This window comes from Melanotaenia boesemani, chromosome 1 (assembly GCF_017639745.1).
Source record: "Melanotaenia boesemani isolate fMelBoe1 chromosome 1, fMelBoe1.pri, whole genome shotgun sequence".
NCBI lineage: Eukaryota > Metazoa > Chordata > Actinopteri > Atheriniformes > Melanotaeniidae > Melanotaenia > Melanotaenia boesemani.
In genome coordinates this window covers 6,327,760-6,344,975 of record NC_055682.1, presented here as the reverse complement: position 1 = coordinate 6,344,975, position 17,216 = coordinate 6,327,760, and the positions used below count along the sequence as shown (strand labels likewise).

At 38.6% G+C, this 17,216-nt stretch overlaps 1 protein-coding gene and 1 long non-coding RNA gene across 5 annotated transcripts in view; one reads left to right on the top strand and one right to left on the bottom strand.

Moving 5' to 3' along the window:
* pacsin3 (protein kinase C and casein kinase substrate in neurons 3) overlaps positions 1-4,231 on the top strand; it is a 52,069-nt gene extending 47,838 nt beyond the window's left edge. For 3 of the 4 annotated variants that reach the window (XM_041989170.1, XM_041989179.1, XM_041989189.1), the window contains one exon: positions 2,281-4,231. In XM_041989170.1, the coding sequence (XP_041845104.1) occupies positions 2,281-2,396 (116 nt within the window). In that variant the 3' untranslated portion in view covers positions 2,397-4,231. The remainder of the gene's footprint in view (positions 1-2,280) is intronic. The other variant, XM_041989185.1, reaches the window with a different exon arrangement.
* Positions 4,232-5,760: 1,529 nt separating this feature from the next.
* LOC121642698 lies at positions 5,761-7,200 on the bottom strand. The gene is made up of 3 exons (XR_006010947.1): positions 6,657-7,200; positions 5,983-6,129; positions 5,761-5,830 (listed from the first exon to the last, which is right to left on the bottom strand). It is a non-coding gene; the product is annotated as an uncharacterized LOC121642698 (long non-coding RNA).
* Between the last annotated feature and the right edge of the window lie 10,016 nt (positions 7,201-17,216).

The following is a 17,216-nucleotide window of genomic DNA, read 5'->3' as shown; positions in this document are numbered from 1 at the left end:
AAAGCTGCACTACTGACCTTTGGCAGATTTTTCGACTCTTTGGCGCACCCTAACAAGGGCTAATTCTGCATCTGCCTTGCACCCTGTCTCCTCTCTTAGATCTCTTCAGCCAGTAAAAGTCTGCATGATGTTGACCCTTGTCTTATCTCTTGTTCTGTCCCTTTCGAACTTTCTGTTCCTCCATTATTAAGGTAATTTTCTCTTGTGTTTGCTGAATCTGCCACAGTGCATGTCCAAATCAGCAAAAAGGATCATATCCAGTTCTGGCACGTGATGCAGTGCCGTAAAGTAAACCTGTCATGTGATGTTCCAGGCTGGAAAAAAAAGTTGTGAAGGGCAGTGTCTTAGCCTTGGGATGCTGCAGAGTGTTGACAGATGCAGGAATGTACATAATAAATGTCAGTGTGCCGTCAAATGAGTCGGAGGCAAAGAGTTTTAAGGTCAGAAACACATCCAGACTAAAATTAAATTGATTGCCTTTGCTCGTACTCTGACAAGCAGGCCCCAGATCGGTGTTATTTTTATGCAAATTTACATACAAACATGTCACATAAAAGCTCAACATGGGTCATACAAAATAATTTACTAATTAAAAGAGTGAATCCATGTGAATGGGGTTACATTACCAGGTAAACAGTTCTTGAAAGAGCCAACATTTGTCTTCAGACATTTATATTAACTGTAGTCCATTCATCACCCAGAGACTCAAAGACTTTCTCAGATGGAGTATTCATATCTGGACATTTCGTTGTCCCTAAACAAGACACATCAGATAGTCAGTGAGCCACACATATAAATCCAGATACACCACCAGGATATAATATTTCAGTCTCACCAAATTCCCTTGCAATACCCATTTGGACAAGAATTTGTAAAAAAGAAAGTCTTGATGAATGAGTTTCAAGCCAAACAAATAGTCTTTAAATGTTTTATTAATCTGATTCAGAGGCATCTTTGCAATAACAATGATCACTTCTAAGTGGCATATCATATGAACAGAAAGTAGTATTGTTTGCATCTACTGTAGACATTTATTCCATCATCAAGAAGAGTGGGAAAGGGGGATCGTGCTTCTTCTGTAGCAGCTCTGAAGCGCTCAACCATACACTCTTCTTCCTTAGATATTTAAGTAAAATTTGTTTTTTTTTAAAGCCTTTGGGTGTTCTTAATCTTTTAAAAACTTGCAATAATATTTTATTATTATTTCTGATTTTTAATAAAATATTTTAATTGTTATCTCTTCTGATAATTGTTGTTTTTACTAGCCACAGGTAATATTTTAAAGTAACACTACATAGATTTCCACCCTTAAAGCTATGTGGTCTTGACTCGTTTTGATTCCACACTGATATTCGTTCTGCATATTCCTGGACCTGTTGTTGCCCTGCAGCACCCCGAAGCTGAGAAACCACACTTTACAACTTCTTTTTCCAGCCCAAAGCATCATGTTTCAGCTGGGTTTTGCTTTAGTGTCGGGCCTTCTTTGTGCATCGTGTCACACGTCAGCAACTGGATATCAACACCTTGGCCATTCTGAACCCAAACCATGGTTGATTCAGTAAAGAAAAGCAAGAGGACATTATTAGATGAAGCAAGAAAAAGAAAACGAAGAAAAGGCAAGAGTCAACATTGAATGGACATTTACTATCAAGAGAGAGCTCAAAGAAGAGACAGGATGCATTACAGATGACAATTTCATCTTCATTAGAGGGTACCAAACAGCGAAAACTTCAGTAATACCACTTTTAGAAGAAAGTTGTTCCAACACTCGGATTGAGTCAATTATTGAGGTACGTCACATTAACAGCAGTAATTAACTCTCTGCTGAATATCAGTATCTTGAGCCAATAGAGGTGAATTCTAGGATAACTCCAACAGTACTCAGCCTATTGTCCTATAAGGCTGATATTTTCTACTTGGAGCAATGAAAAACCTCATGATTTTCTCCCATGAAAATTTTCTGCTGTGGCGAGAACTGTTGGTAGTGGATTGTGTTCTACATGTTTAACCATGCTTCTGTTATAAGGGTTATATTTGCTTCTTTTCCCCCACTTGGTTGTAGTATATAGGGTGGAGAGTAATGTTTCAAAAGTAAATAAATACTTTTTAAACAGGTTATTCAAGATGGAAATGTCTGTTCCCTCTGGGCTTCAGTCTGGACACAGGCAAGCAGGTTCTTGTCAAGGGCATCCGGCAGCACAGAGGTTTTTAAGAGGAAACCAGCTGAAATATAGTCAGGAATGTATCTGTAAACAGATTTTTTTATCCTGTTTGCTGCAGGTGAAGAGCTGCTGAAGCTCGGAGAGGAGGATGAGCAGGGCTGGTGTAAAGGACGGCTGAACAGCGGCCAGGTCGGTCTCTATCCCGCCAACTACGTCCAGGTCATCGCTTCCTGATGCCCCGCCCTCTCTGCTCACCCAGCCAATGACAAAACTTCACTCAACATGTCAGGATCTGTCAGTCAGTGCTGACCTGGAGACGAAGACTCTGCCAAACCAGAAGGTTTTTGGGTTACTGACTCTGAAGCTCTTCACCATTTTTTTTTCCTTCTATTTGAGAGACATTTTGAAAACCAACCAGAGCACAATTTCCCTTGTGAAAGGCTGTTTACACAGCCTCCAATATCACATTTGTTTGATAGAGAGAAGCTACAGGACGACTAATCCAGAGACTGCCAGTACAGACAGCAGACTGTAGAAAAACATGGATGTATTCTGGCGCAGCACTAGCTGATTCTAAAGAGTAACATTTATTCTAAGACTGGATTTTGGGTTTCTATTTGCTGCCATTCTTTTTTTTTTTTTTTTTTTTTTTTTAGAATAATCAGAAAATATCTAATCAAAGTAGACGTGGTGGAGTTGTAGGAAGTTGTGACGAGAAACGGTGATTAACTCTGACAAGGCTGCCAAGTCTATCAGGCAAACATACCCCAAAACATCCTTTTTTAAAATTTTTATTCATGTTTTTTTTTTCTTCTTAAACAACTAGTTTGACATTTTGGAGGATGTCTTATAAAGTTAGATAAAAATGTTGGTACAATTCTTAGATTTCTTCTGACGCTAAGGCTAGCGGCTGCTTTGCTTTGCTGGACTGCATGTCCAATTTCCTGTATTTATGCTAAGCTAATCAGCTGCTAGCAATAACTTTGACATATTTGAAAAGTATTAAGCTTTGATTCTAATTTTATTCAAGACAGCATGCATTCCCATTTCCCAAACTTTAAACCTGCATCCCTCATGTCATCTAGTCTTACTTTTCCTATATCAGGTAACCTAGTGGCCATTAGAGGAACTGCAGGTTCACAGTTTTCCTCGCTCAGTTGTGGTGGTCGCCACATTGCTACCTGAGATGAAGAGCTCAATGACGGACTGTCCGTGCCTTAGCTGATGAGGCTAGAAGTGTGCAGCGCTGAGGGATTTCAGCCCAGAAACGTCCAACGCCGCCCTGCTGTCTGGCTGAGGGATTGCAGACCAGAAATGTGAAGCACTCTCCTGATGTCTGGCAGGAATTACAGCTGAATTCTGGGTAATGACCTGCTGATAACCACCAGCATGAATCCAGTGGAAACCAGTAGATCTTCTGCTACCTGGACATTAACTGGCTTTCATATTTCCAACCAGTTCAGTTTGAAATCTGTGTGCTTCTGTTTTTTTAGATTTTTTTTTCTTCTTTAGATGTGAGGTTGTTTCTTAACTCCCCCCTCCCTCCCCCCTTTTATGTGATAGATATTTATCTTTAACCAATCCTGAATCTGGGAACTGTTGATATCTGTTAATATATAATTTTTTAAGATTAGAATTTTTCCAGCATTAACTATTAATTTTCCTCCTAATTTAGTAATCCTTCACCTGAACTTGGCCAGGAAAGTAATTTTGGACTGTTGGGTCATTTAACCTGTGGGAGCAGTTTTTGTCTAATGTGGCTGTGATCATGAGACATGCATCTCGGTCTCTTAAAGTAGGTTTAAAACTTTTATCTGCCTGTTTTTCTTTTCCCCTTTTTTCTCTTTTGTTTTGTTCCTTTCTCCAACTTAGGAATCTGTCTGTGAGGGAGCTTCCTCTGACTTGCTGATCTGAGCATTGCTACATCTAATCTTCATTGTCATTTAATTAATAAGAAATTTAAGAAAATTTAAAGCTTCTGTCTCGCTCCTTGATTCTTTTTCTTTTTTCAAATGTAACATATGGGACGTAAAGAGGGATGCAAAAATAAAGAGCTTTTTGCATTTGGAGTTTGGGATTTTTCCAGACTTTTTGATGCTCTAATTTCTGAATCATACATCACTCTTTAATGTAGTAATATGAATACATATAAAAGTGCATACTCGCCCACTTCTAGTGTTGCACCGTTGTAGTGCATTACTATATAAAATATTACTTTCAAAAAATCATTTAGCAGTTTAAAAGGTTCTTTTATTACCCACGTTTTTCCTTATATCAGGTCAGTGTTGTTCCCAGTATGTTTACTTGTTCATTAGTTGGGTCACACCGCCCTCTGCTGGAGGAAATAAGTCACTGCTTTATTTTATTTCCCTATCTTGTGAACTAAGCTTTTTCTTAAATGGCACTGAGCCTTAGAAATTAATCAATACACTCAAAATAAAACTTATTACTATAAATCTGATTATTTCCAAGAGTCAACAGAAGATTAGTTTTGTAGACAATGTTCTCCATTTATGTGTTCTTAAAATAACTTTCCAAATATGAAATTTTGGAAAAATTAAACCTCTTAATTTTTTTCATATAATTATACTTTTTCGGGCTCTTATTGCAAATCATATATATATATATTCATTTCACCAATTTAAATATAAAACTCTTCATGTTTTGTACACTGGTAGTTATTAGCATGCGAATTAGTTCAACTTAAAATCAAATGAATTTCTGAGTTTAAAACCAGATGAAAAAAAAAATTTGATTTTTTTAAACCTTGTTTATATAGAAATAACTGCATCAGTTGATAAGTGGAAATTTTTATTGTGGGGCTGAAATTAGTTTCTTCTCCCCATCAGGTAAAATATGCAACATTTGGTTTATTATCTTTTTTTGTGAATTCTTTAATTTGAAATAATTGTGCCAAAAATCAAATCGGCTCATTGAGAATATTTGAGCTGATCTGAACAACTTCAAATGACTAGGAAGACTTTGGCTTGATTTTAAGGTTCATGTAAGAATCTGGTTATAAGTTTAATAAGGGCCTGTACACGTGGATGTGATGGTGTGTCTCGATGTTCATCTGGACAGTAAACTGAAGAGGAGATTCAACATTGGCTGTCTACAAGAAAGGACAAAGCTGTATCTGCGTCTTGAAAATGCTCACGTCTTTCACCACTTACAGAAAGATACTGCATATCTTTGACATGTCTGTGGTGCCATTTTCTTTCCAGCTGTGTTGATGCAGAGTATTTCAAAGAATCTGAAGAAATTGATCAAGAAAACTGGTTCTGTGATGTGGTTCTGGAACTCTACAGAGCTAACCATGATACAGAGAATGCTGCACATGCTGCTAAATATAATGGACAACACAGCACTAAAAATGAATGATTAAACAAAAGTGTGTTCACACAGTGTAATTATTCTGACTTCTTCTTAGTCATATTTAATTTAATCATTCAGTGGATATCACAGGGGCCCTGGCATTTTGGCCCAGACCAGTCATACAACCCCCATCTCTCTTGAACGTGTACATCAACTGGTAACCCCTTAAAACCAGTAAAGCCATGTAATGTGTTAGCAGGAATTGGAGTAGACACATAATACTTCCCCAAAGCATAATTTATTAATAAAAAAATTACAATCCACTGAAACAATTTCTTACAGCAGCATTCATCCTAATGTGTGTTTGAGGAAGCAAGAAAAGAGAAAAAATAGACATGAAAAATGATGGATCAGATGATAACTTGGCGTAACATGGACAAAATGTCAAAACTATTTTGTGTTTAGTTTCTGTATGTCATTCACATCTACACAAAAGCTAACTTACCCATTTTGCACCCAAAGTAGTTTACTACTCAGTCAGTGTTGATTAATGGCGGTTATTTAACATGTGCTATCCTTTTCCCCGTCAGTGCCCCTGCCTCAACACTCTGTGTATGTTGTAGTTTTTGACCAGGATCCGGTTTATTGTTGTCTAGATGTCAAAAGAAGGGAGAGAGAAAAAAGAAAAAATAATAATAAAATGACCCATATTTGTATTTTGACAACTAAAATAAACTTTCAAGAACAAGAAACTGTGTGATAATGAATCCATATGCTCTAAAATAATTCAGAATAGATTTTAACATCCTAAGTATTTTTTTTAAACAGGATCTGGTCCAATACCATAAATTTCCACAAGAAGCAGTTGAATAGTCCTTTGTTAATAACTCGCATCGGAAGATCAGCGTTGTTTAGTTTTGTTTAATCCTTTTAATGCGATGAAATATTTTGACAAAACAATTTCACAGCCAGTAGAGAATTGGGTGTAGATTTTAGAAGGGGGTGTAGGTTGGACTACTTCCTATTCAATTTTTCAATCAGAATTCCAGCTGGAGAGTCAAACAGCACCACAAGAGGCAAAGCTCGATAGTAAGGAAACCAGCTACAATCTTTATTGTCCCATAAAATATGAATAAAACCATTAAAATAGTCCTGTAAGAAAAAAAACAAAAATAAAACCTGGCACTGTCCAGGCGCATCGCCCCCTCAGGCACATCATCCACGGCCTCAGCAGCACGGCCCTGGCGCCGTCCACTCTGGGGACTGTAGTGGAGACAACACGCCCTCAGTTATCCAGTTCAAAATCCATAACCAAACCAGTCTCACAAAAAGGGTAGGCCAATACTACAGAAATTTATTAAAGAAAACACAAAAACAACCCATGCAAATCACTGCAAAAAACCAACTAACAAGAAAAAAAAACATATATGCCTTATCAGGCATTTGCCATATCAGTCCTGGTTAACATAAAAAAAACAGGTAAAAAAAGGTAAGCTGCGCCGATGGGTTGCGTGCAGTAAAGTGGCACTTAACTCAGTGTGGGGTGAAGCCCGTTCACCCCTCCCTTTCTCCCCCGGAGCTTCCCAGTGTAGACCCAGTCTTGTCCACAGCCTGTAGGTTGGCGTCCACAGCAATCGCCATCAATTACTCTTTGACGGCCAAACTTCACAGCACCGCTCCGTGTCGCCACTTCCTCCTGTGGATCTCGAGCGTAGTTTCCCTCTGGTAGCCTCAGACGTGTTTCCCCATCTTCCCCATTTCCACATCTTTAATGTAGTTTGCACACTTCACACTCCTGCCCCAAGTAGAAAAGCACTGTACCAAATTACTGTAGATGTTTTGCTAGGAGTGCCGTGATCTCGCGTGAACGATCCCAAATCACGCGAGATTGGATGGCGATGACTCATTTGCATAGTCAATCTCTTTTGAACACTTCGCAAAGTGATGTCACAACACTACCTTTGATCTAAGGAACGCTGGCGTCATCACTGCCGCTTTATTACCTCTGGTCTTGATAAAATTACCCATTATCATTGTTGTCTGAGCGGAGAAAGAACTATTTTACTTGACAAAGACAGCCAGAATTTTGATCACCATGCCAGCCATTAGTGTGTGTGAAGAAATTGAAGATAGATTTGTTATTTCGATAGCAAATCCTTTGAAGACGGATTTTTTTTATCGACCTGCTTCCCTAGAGACAGAGAACAAATCTCTGTTGATAGAAAATCCTTCGAAGATGGCCAAAGGAAGCCAGGCTTCAATCACCATGACTGAACCACCTACAGGTTGTGTCTGTGAAGAAGCAGAAGAAAAAGGCATAATTTTTCTTGAAAATCCATCAGTAATGGATCCTTCTGACCATTCCAACGCCCCAGAGGTAAAGACTGAAATCACAACAGAAGAAACAGAAGACAGAAGCATAATTTTGCCTGAAAAATCATTTATCACTGATGTTTCTGACCAATCTGTCTCCACTTATGCAGGTACAGAGATCAAGACAGAAGTTGAAGATCAGCTCCGTGTATTCGTCTCTGTTCTCACAGTAAGAATACTAAAGAAATGTAAAGTTTTCCAGAATCGGCAACACCAGGTTGTCAACCACACCAAGAGACTGATCGATGAGACGATGAAGGGATTTTCTGTTGCTAAAAACTTTTCCCCAGACTTGAAAAAGACTCGCAAAATCTGTAAGGAAATTTTGAAGGAGCTGGAGGAAAAGTTTTTTATTATGAGGGTGGTGGAGGCACTCTTGTCAATAGAGGAACCAAGTGTGGACAAAGTCCTCGTCGAGTCTATGAGAGCCCACATCACAAAGCTCTCTGACGAGTTCACACAGCAGAAACCTAAAAGCCTGCAGTGGAAAGATGTGATCAAATGTATAGGGATGGTTGTAGGTTTTCTGGCAGTCGTCCTTCTATTATTAGTCATACCTTAACTGTGAGTAGATTTGCAAAAAATGAAGACTCAAGAAAAGAGCAGAAAAACATCCTTTATCTTCTGATCATTTGTCCTGGCCAGAAAACTTCGCAATCATTGTTTGAATCCTGAAGAGGTTAAAGAGGTTAAAGTACCTTTGAAATGTGTTTTGAACTGTAGAAATTGGAATGTGAATTACATAAGTTAAATGACTTCTCGATTGCCTATGATGACCAAGGTAAATTTCTTGGAAGGAGGCGAGATGACAGAATGAAATTTTAAATTGAAAAATTGGTCTCAGTTGTGAAAGAGACCATTAATATGTTTATTGCTTACGGCTGTACGGCATATAGATCCGCTGCCCAAGAAACTGGATGGGATACAGGCAAAAGGTCTACACATGTTCGAAGGAATCAGAATCAGAAATACTTTATTAATCCCTTTGGAATTCCTCAGGGAAATTTGTGCCACCCCATGTTGACTCTTAATAGAAATGGGAGAAGTGCCTACCAGAAGGTTAAAGGGTTACTTTGCAACACAAACTGTCAAGCAGAATGTTGTTGAATGTTGAATTCCACCAACATTTAAGATCTAAATGATGTTTTAATGCTCCAAATTCTTGAGCGTGTATTTCAAAGGTTTCAGAAAGCTGAAGACAGCAAGAGGTTTATGTTAACATGCTGGTTCACTGGTATGGGCGATATCATTCAATATGCACCTGTTAACTCTTCAGCAAGAGCTTCCTCTCTTGCCTCCAGGTGGAACTGGTATGGCAGCATTTCTCTTGAGGCAGGTGACGCACTTTTTGGCAAAATGCAGACGCAGTCAAATCTTTGTCACTTCTTTCCCAAAGTTGGATGTAATCGCTCCACTTCATCACAAACCTGCAACTGAAAAAAATATCAGACTGTCTTCAGCTTTACAATAATTGTAAATTTATCCTCAACTAATCTGTGGCTCAGTACAGCCTAAGAAAGTTTGTGGAAATGTTTTTGTAGAGATTGGCCTAGCAGCTTACTATTTAGACTAAAATCAATTTTGAAAATATTTTCTGCAAACCTAAAATAGCTACACGTCAAAGAAAGGCGCAGAAAAATAAATAAATGCTAAAACACTGGCTCTCTAATTGTTGAAACTTCCTTTACAACGTCAAGGACTGAAAGGGAAAAAGTTTCAGCAGTAAGAGAAGGGAAAGGGGAGAAGCAAAAACAGCTGAGGCCGTGTCCACATGGGGAAGTGTAGCCATACAAAATGTTCAGTGTTTGGACATTTTTAAGTATCTGTATATTTCTTGTTTGGCCGCCAGGTGGCAGCATTGTATAGTCTTTTGTTACTGCCTATATAAGCAGGAACCTTCCTGCAGGCGACAGCAGGACCAGAGTGGGACTCATTTAATGCCTCAGACCAGCCCGCTTTAGATCACCACCTATTATTAAAATAATGTAATTAACCTTACATGTTACATCTACAAGAGCACAATGTTCTGTAAAACCTTGTAATTCAGTATATTTTTCTACAATCTTTCTAATTCTGTGCCAGAAAGGGTTGCCATGGCCAGAAAAACTTGTTTGAATCTTGAAGAGATTTGGAAAGTACCTTTGAAATGTGTTTTGAACTGTAGAAATTGGAATGTGAATTACATAAGTTAAATGAGTTCTTGATTGCCTATGATGACCAAGGTAAATTTCTTGGAAGGAGGTGAGATGACAGAATGAAATTTTAGATTGAAAAATTGGTCTCAGTTGTGAAAGAGACCATTAATATGTTTATTACTTACAGCTGTATGGCATATAGATCCGCTGCCCGAGAAACTGGATGGGATACAGGCAAAAGGTCTACACATGTTCGAAGGAATCAGAATCAGAAATACTTTATTAATCCCTTTGGAATTCCTCAGGGAAATTTGTGCCACCCCATGTTGACTCTTAATATAAATGGGAGAAGTGCCTACCAGAAGGTCAAAGGGTTACTTTGCAACACAAACTGTGTCAAGCAGAATGTTGTTGTTGTTACATGTTCCTGGGGGGACTAAATATTGTGTGGCACTTACCAGGTCTAGGGCTGGCTACAGCGATATGTGTGTACCTGATGTTTAATAAAGTTACAACTAAGCAGCCACAGTTATTCATTCTGTTGAGGTAAGACAAAGAAAACAGAAACAGAATGAAACATGGTGGCAGCAGTCACAAAAGTACTGTTAGTTTTGGACTCTGCCAACTTGGCAAAGACATGGAAAAGTTGGAAAAAAGAGACCTCACTATATTCGGCGCAGAGGAAACAACGAAAGTAAAGTTGTTTAACTAGCTCCTCGGAGAGAGAGGAAGAGAGCTTTTGACCACGCTGGAGAGTGGCAGGACAACGGCCAGTGAGTTCCATGGTAACGCTGTTTGATAAACACTGTAATCCAAAACTGAATGAAACTGTTGAGAGAAACAAGTTTTTTTTTGTCAGAAACAAAGGACAAGATGATAAGACCTGCAAGTCTACCTGCGCAAGTCCACCAAGCAAGGGCACAAGCTTAAACCTCCTCACAACTAAAGCCCCTTTCCAACTGTAGGAACCTTTTGCAGTTCCTATAACCTTTTCGGGAACCAGGCTGTTTTTTTCGCACATTCAGACATATATAAAAACAACAGAGTATGCGATAAATGGACCGACGAGGAGGTCGAAGCTCTTCTGACCGTCTACACCACAGAGGATTTTCAGAGAGGCTTTGAAGGTTCGCAGCAGAAGATAAAAATATTCCTGATGATCAGTTCTCAGTCAGAGAACGAGAGGATAACACGAAGCAGCGCACGTAGAAAGCTCACACAAGACTACAAATAAATTAAGGATCACGACAACCGGAGTGGGACGAACCAAAAAACCAGTAAATTAGCTTGGACCACCAACATGTCTACTCAGGCAAAGTATATGACTCCTGTGTGCAGAGGCGATCATCCACAGTGAAGACATCTTCAGAGGAGTTTGAACATTAGTAAACAAGACAAGAAGCATTAAAGCTTCTGTCTAGACCTATGAGTTGTTATCAGAAACCACCCACATAGCTGAGCTGATCTACTTCACCTGTTTACCATCTTTTTTGTATAAATTATGGTTCTGATCCATGTTTACTTCATCAGAGACGAAGCCGAACAGCATCCTGCTCCTGCTGCCACCAGCAGCCCTTGCCGCATATATCAGGTAAAGAAAATAGATTTAATGCACATAAAAATCTCTGCTTTTGATTTAATGGAGATAAAGTTAAATGTAAACATGTATGCTCATGGGACTGATGGAGCCACACAGAAGTGATTGTAACAGCAGACTGGACAATTGAGAATTTGACTCCATATATTATAATGAAAGGTTGGCTTTATTAGCCATCCTTCATGTTTATAACTATCAGAGCCAGCGTCAACCACCATCAGCCAGCTAAAAACATCCTATTGCATTGTACATGCATCTTGTTGAGTGTCACTATTACAACTCAACATATTTTATTATAGTTGCTGTGTGTTAAGTATGTGTCACCACCCTGTTTTTTCCATGAAATAGGACAAGGGCCGACACTCTTCTGGCTGCTGTGCAGGACAAGCTGTTAGATGCTGAGCAGCAGAGGCAAAGCCATCCACACTTCAACATCCTGAAGTCTTTCAGGAACCGACACAAAGGAGGCAGAAGAGCGAGCAGCTTCACAGGCAGAGGTGAAGCCAGCGGAGATCTGTGATGGAGGTTTACTGGACAGGATGGCAGGAAAAGCCAGTGTGATATGCAGAATCATATATGCACATGTAAATAGTTATTTTTTCACTGCTGTATTCACTATAAAAAAATAAATGACTTTGTAAAGAGTCAGAAGTTTTCAGTTTGTGACTGTTAGCTATGGTTTGGCCACATCTATAAAATATTAGCTAATAAAAATATTGAGTAGTTGTTAACTTATCACAGCTTTGAAATATTAAATAATCCATCATTGGTTGCTACATTTTACGTCTTATCCCTGGGTGTAAATTACATTAGTTTATCAACTTCATAATATGCTCCATATCACAAAACGAAGTTTGTCATGTTTAACCAAGATCTGACACAAATTACACACCTGTAAACATTTCACCAAACTTTTCTATATTTTTACCTTCATATAGGCTAATTCTGTGTGACTATGGCCTCATAATTCTAACCCATAAGTCAGTCACAACCAACCCTTCAGTGACGGATTACTCCTTTACCTTTGCTACTGATGATTCCATAAAACACACAAAGCTTAATAGCAGATGATGAGATCTTAACACACACACACACACACACACACAAAGATGCATTTTCTCTTTAAATGTGTACATCATGTATACATGTATGTTCTGTCTGTCGAACTTCCAGAACATGATGCTCATTATGAAGAGGTGTGTAGTGATTAGCTGGAAGGCAGGAGGTAAAGCATCAAGGCTGTTCTCCATCTCCTTTAGTATCTGCAGCAGGTGGTTGTGTCCATCCTCTCCAGTACAGATTCAGGCGGCCACAGATGTATTGAAATGTCTCCCTGGACATACACAACAGGGAGGTGTGTCGGTGACACGTTTCTGAGCTTCTGACATCAGTGTGAACATTGCTGTGAGTTTGCAGAATATTCTGGGTGATTTTGAGAAGGTGCCTGAAAAAAGTGCAGTCACTCCATTTTATCCTTTGGAACTACAGGGAGCCCTAACAGTCAGAGCCTCTAATCTGGATTTCAGTAACAAAACAATCCAACGCGTATCTAAAGTAACACTCAACAGTGTTAAGTACACAATCTCATATATTTTTAATAGATGTAGTGCATTCAGAAGCAGTCCCACTTTTCTGGAAGATTAAATGCATCTTAGATATAGCCATCATGTGGATTCTTTGTGGTAAAATGCTGCTTTCTATATTGTATGACCACCACTTTTGTGCACAGTCAGAGTTGATGAAATACAGACGTTACTGGAACTTCCAGCAAATGATACTCAGTAGATGATATTTAATATGTTACTGTTTGACAGTGTGTTTAAAAATGCAATAAAACATAAATAAATGAAAGTAAGAAATTCCAAATGCTCGATAAATATCTCAAAATACTATTATTATTAATATCATTATTATCATTATTGAAGAGCACAATGATGTTTTCCTGTTGTGAACACATGAGCTGCTCTGTAAACGCAGACATTCTTCTTAAATTAACCTCCAAACCACTCACACCTCACTCTTTTGTGTAAGTTGATTCATGACATGGATGAAAATACTATAAAATACTATAATTCCAAAAGAAAATATAACAATTTAAAGGAAATTATTATTATTATTATTATTATTATTATTATTATTATTATTATTATTATTATTATTGTTGTTGTTGTATGAAAGTTAGAGGAAGAAAAACACAGTAAAAAGTCAATTATTTTTGGTGTGATTTCATCTTTCATTCTGTGTGTGAATTAACACTTAACAATTCTTAACACTGGCTGAAAAAAATGGAATTACAATAGATGGTGCCCTGAGCAATGTAGGAAAGACCAAAGCTGTTAGTGTGTATTTGATCATCATCCAGTGCGCAATAGCAACAAGCACTGCAAAGAGGGAGGGGAGTGGGTGTTTTATGTTTTATATATTTCTCAAAAATAAATCCCAAAAGTTGACTATATTTGGCGTACGCCAGTTTTTGGAGCTCCAAACGAAGGCAGAGAGCACAACGAAACTGTTAACTTTGGTCGATGCACTACAAAGACGGGACAAACTTCCAGCTGGAAGCGTGACAGCAACAAACATAACGGTGAAGGTTATGGAGTTCATTGTTTTAGATTCCCAGACCCTCTCTGTTGTTGATAAGGAAGGATTCTGCCGTCTGGTGGAACATCTTGGGCCAAGGTACAGGTTACCGTCTCAAAAGTATTTCTCTGAGACCGCTCTGCCTGAGGTGTGCAAGAAAGTGTGCAAACACATATCAGAGGAATTAAAGGCTGTAACATCAATGAGCTTCACCACAGATATCTGGAGCTCCGACATGTGCCCCATGACACTTAACTTTAACTGTGCACTGGTTAGATGCGAGTTGCGCACCTCACAGCGCAATGCTCCAGACGAAAAACTTCCCCGGATCACACACCGGGGACGTGATTTTGGCTGCTAAAAAGGAAATGCTGCATCAGTGGCATAGTCCATTGACAAAAGTGCAAGTCATTTTGAGGGACAATGCCAGCAACACGAAAAAAGCCATGCACAACATGGGAGTGCACAGCTTAGGCTGCTTTGCTCATACGCTGCAGCTCGTAGTCAACGAGGGACTGTTGTTACAACGGAGCTGAGTGATGCCATTGCAAGCTGCCAACAGATTGTGGGACAATTTAAACAATCCCCACTTGCATATTCAAGGCTTCGTGATATCCAGCTCCAAATGCAAATGCAACCTAAACGCCTGTAACAAGACGTCAGGATGAGGTGGAACAGCACGTATTATATGATAGAGTCTTCTGGAGAAGATGCGAGCCCTTGGTGCCTATGTTGCTGATCATAATCTGCCCGCGACGCTGACAATTAACCAGTGGGATCGTGTCCTAACCACTGCCAGAAAGTACCTCTGTGCCCCTTGCATAAGTGTAGAAAGTGAGAGACTGTTCAGCACAGCCTTCAGCATTGTGGATGAGAAGAGAAACGGACTGACTCCAGAGGGAGCAGAAATGCTTATTTTCATGAGAAAAAAACTGCCATTGCTCCTGAAATGAGTATTGTGAGCAGGTCAGATCAGATGTGAGCACAAATGTTTACAAAGTTTTATTTCAGTTCTTCTGATACTTGTTTGTTCTCAGCTGCTATATTTTATTTTGAATTTCTAAATGTTTACAAGAGACTGCTGATTACCTTTCAGACGGATTTACTGAAAGTGTTTGTAGATGAAGATGAATCAAAAAGCGTTGTGTTACCTGTCAGTGCTGTGAGCCGCCCTGGTTATTTGGCAGCTTGGAGAGATGGTCGTCTTGCCGTTGGAGGTTCTCTGGGTAAGATTTTACTGGGATTATGTAAATCCCATGTAACTGTTGAACGAACATTTAGAACGAACAGGCTGTCTAGAGAAGATCCAAGTCCAAGGGAGGGATTTGGATCTGGATTTAGGCATCAAGCACAAGTCAATCTCCTCTCACAGCTGCCCGGCATAGACCACCAAAGCAAGGATGGGCTGTATGTGGACTGGATGTTTGGAGTTGATGCATTTATTCATACAAGTCAAAGTGTCATAAGAATATAATGTGCTTAAATTGATGAATTCAGAACAACAGACACATGTATAGAAGATCATTTAACATGCCACATGCATGGGAATAAGTTCAGGCTAACAAGTCAGAGGGTCCATGTTGTTCTCCCAAAAATGCATCACTCACCAAGTTCCAGAAGAAGACAAACATAATAGCATACACCAGAGATGTAAATGATAAACATAGCATGTTTAACTACCATAAAGATTTAATGAAAATCAAAAAATGGCTACAACAAGGCATATGACAAGAAGACCGATGTGAAACAAAGAATAATGGCCGATGCATCGTGACCACCAAGGGACACACATAACCAAAATGTGACATAAAAGAAGCAGAGGTGAAAAGTTACTAAAACTGAGCCACAAAGAAACCACAAAGGGACATAAAGCAATCAAAATTAGACACAAGACAGCAAATAATTAGCAGAAAAATGACCAATATAATATACATTAAAACCATGAAGAAATGTACAACCTCAGTCTAAACAAACCTGAGAGACAAAAGCAGACAAACTGCAGACAGATCTCAATAAAAGAAATACAAAATGAACAAAAAAAGTGTGTTATGATGCAAAACATATTCAACACACAAAGTCGGAGACATGAAATAATAACAGATTGTACATACACAACTTCTCTCTCTCTGTCGGAGTGTCTTACTTCTCTGTACTTTAACTGAAGCATCTGTAACAGGCCTGTGTTCAGAGGTGCACTGTTTCACAATCTGTTAGTTAAAACATGGTCTGTTTTTCTTTATTTAACACCCAGATGCCAAGTTTTCTTAAAAATTTGTAAAGCAGAAATATTTACCTCTTAAATATTAATGTTCTTAAATGTGTTTATCCTCATGACCATTTGTAACAGAACACACAGACTGACGTCAGACACGAGTTTTCATTTGACCATGATACAAACAAACGTATGTTTGTGAATAAATACGATTCTTTCAAAGTTTTATTGATGATTATTTGTGTTTTGCCGTATTTAAAGCAAAATAAAAGATAATGGTGGTTTGAGGTTTCAGCAAAGATTGAAGAACGATCCAGTGATTAATTTCGCCCTCTAGTGGATAATCAAAGATATTATTAACATTATCCGATCCAAATCACACAATTAAGGCAAGATTTTAAAAAAGAAATAAATATTGTTATAATTAAATATTGATGCTTCAGTTCAAACTAAAAGAAATCTGTCATTGGTGATAAATAAAAATCTGGGCTCTTTCTATATTTGTAGCTGAAGTGTGAGAGCTAAGTTGAAGTGTTTTAGTTACAGCATCAGGAGTCAACCTGACCCGGATGCAAGGTAACTGTTTCTATGGTAACAGTGTTATCAGACCTTTCTTGTCTGGTGGGTTTTGTGACTATATGCAGTTAGGATGTGTTACTGCCCCCAACATGCCATTTGTAGAATTTAATCACATGAAATAAGTTGTCCATAAATGCTGCACTTATCACAGCTGCAAGACTTTTAAGATTTTGAACTTCACAAAAAATTGATTTTCATTATTATTATGGTTATTATCACAACTGTAATAAAAAAAAAGAATAATAATAATTTTAAAAAAAGTT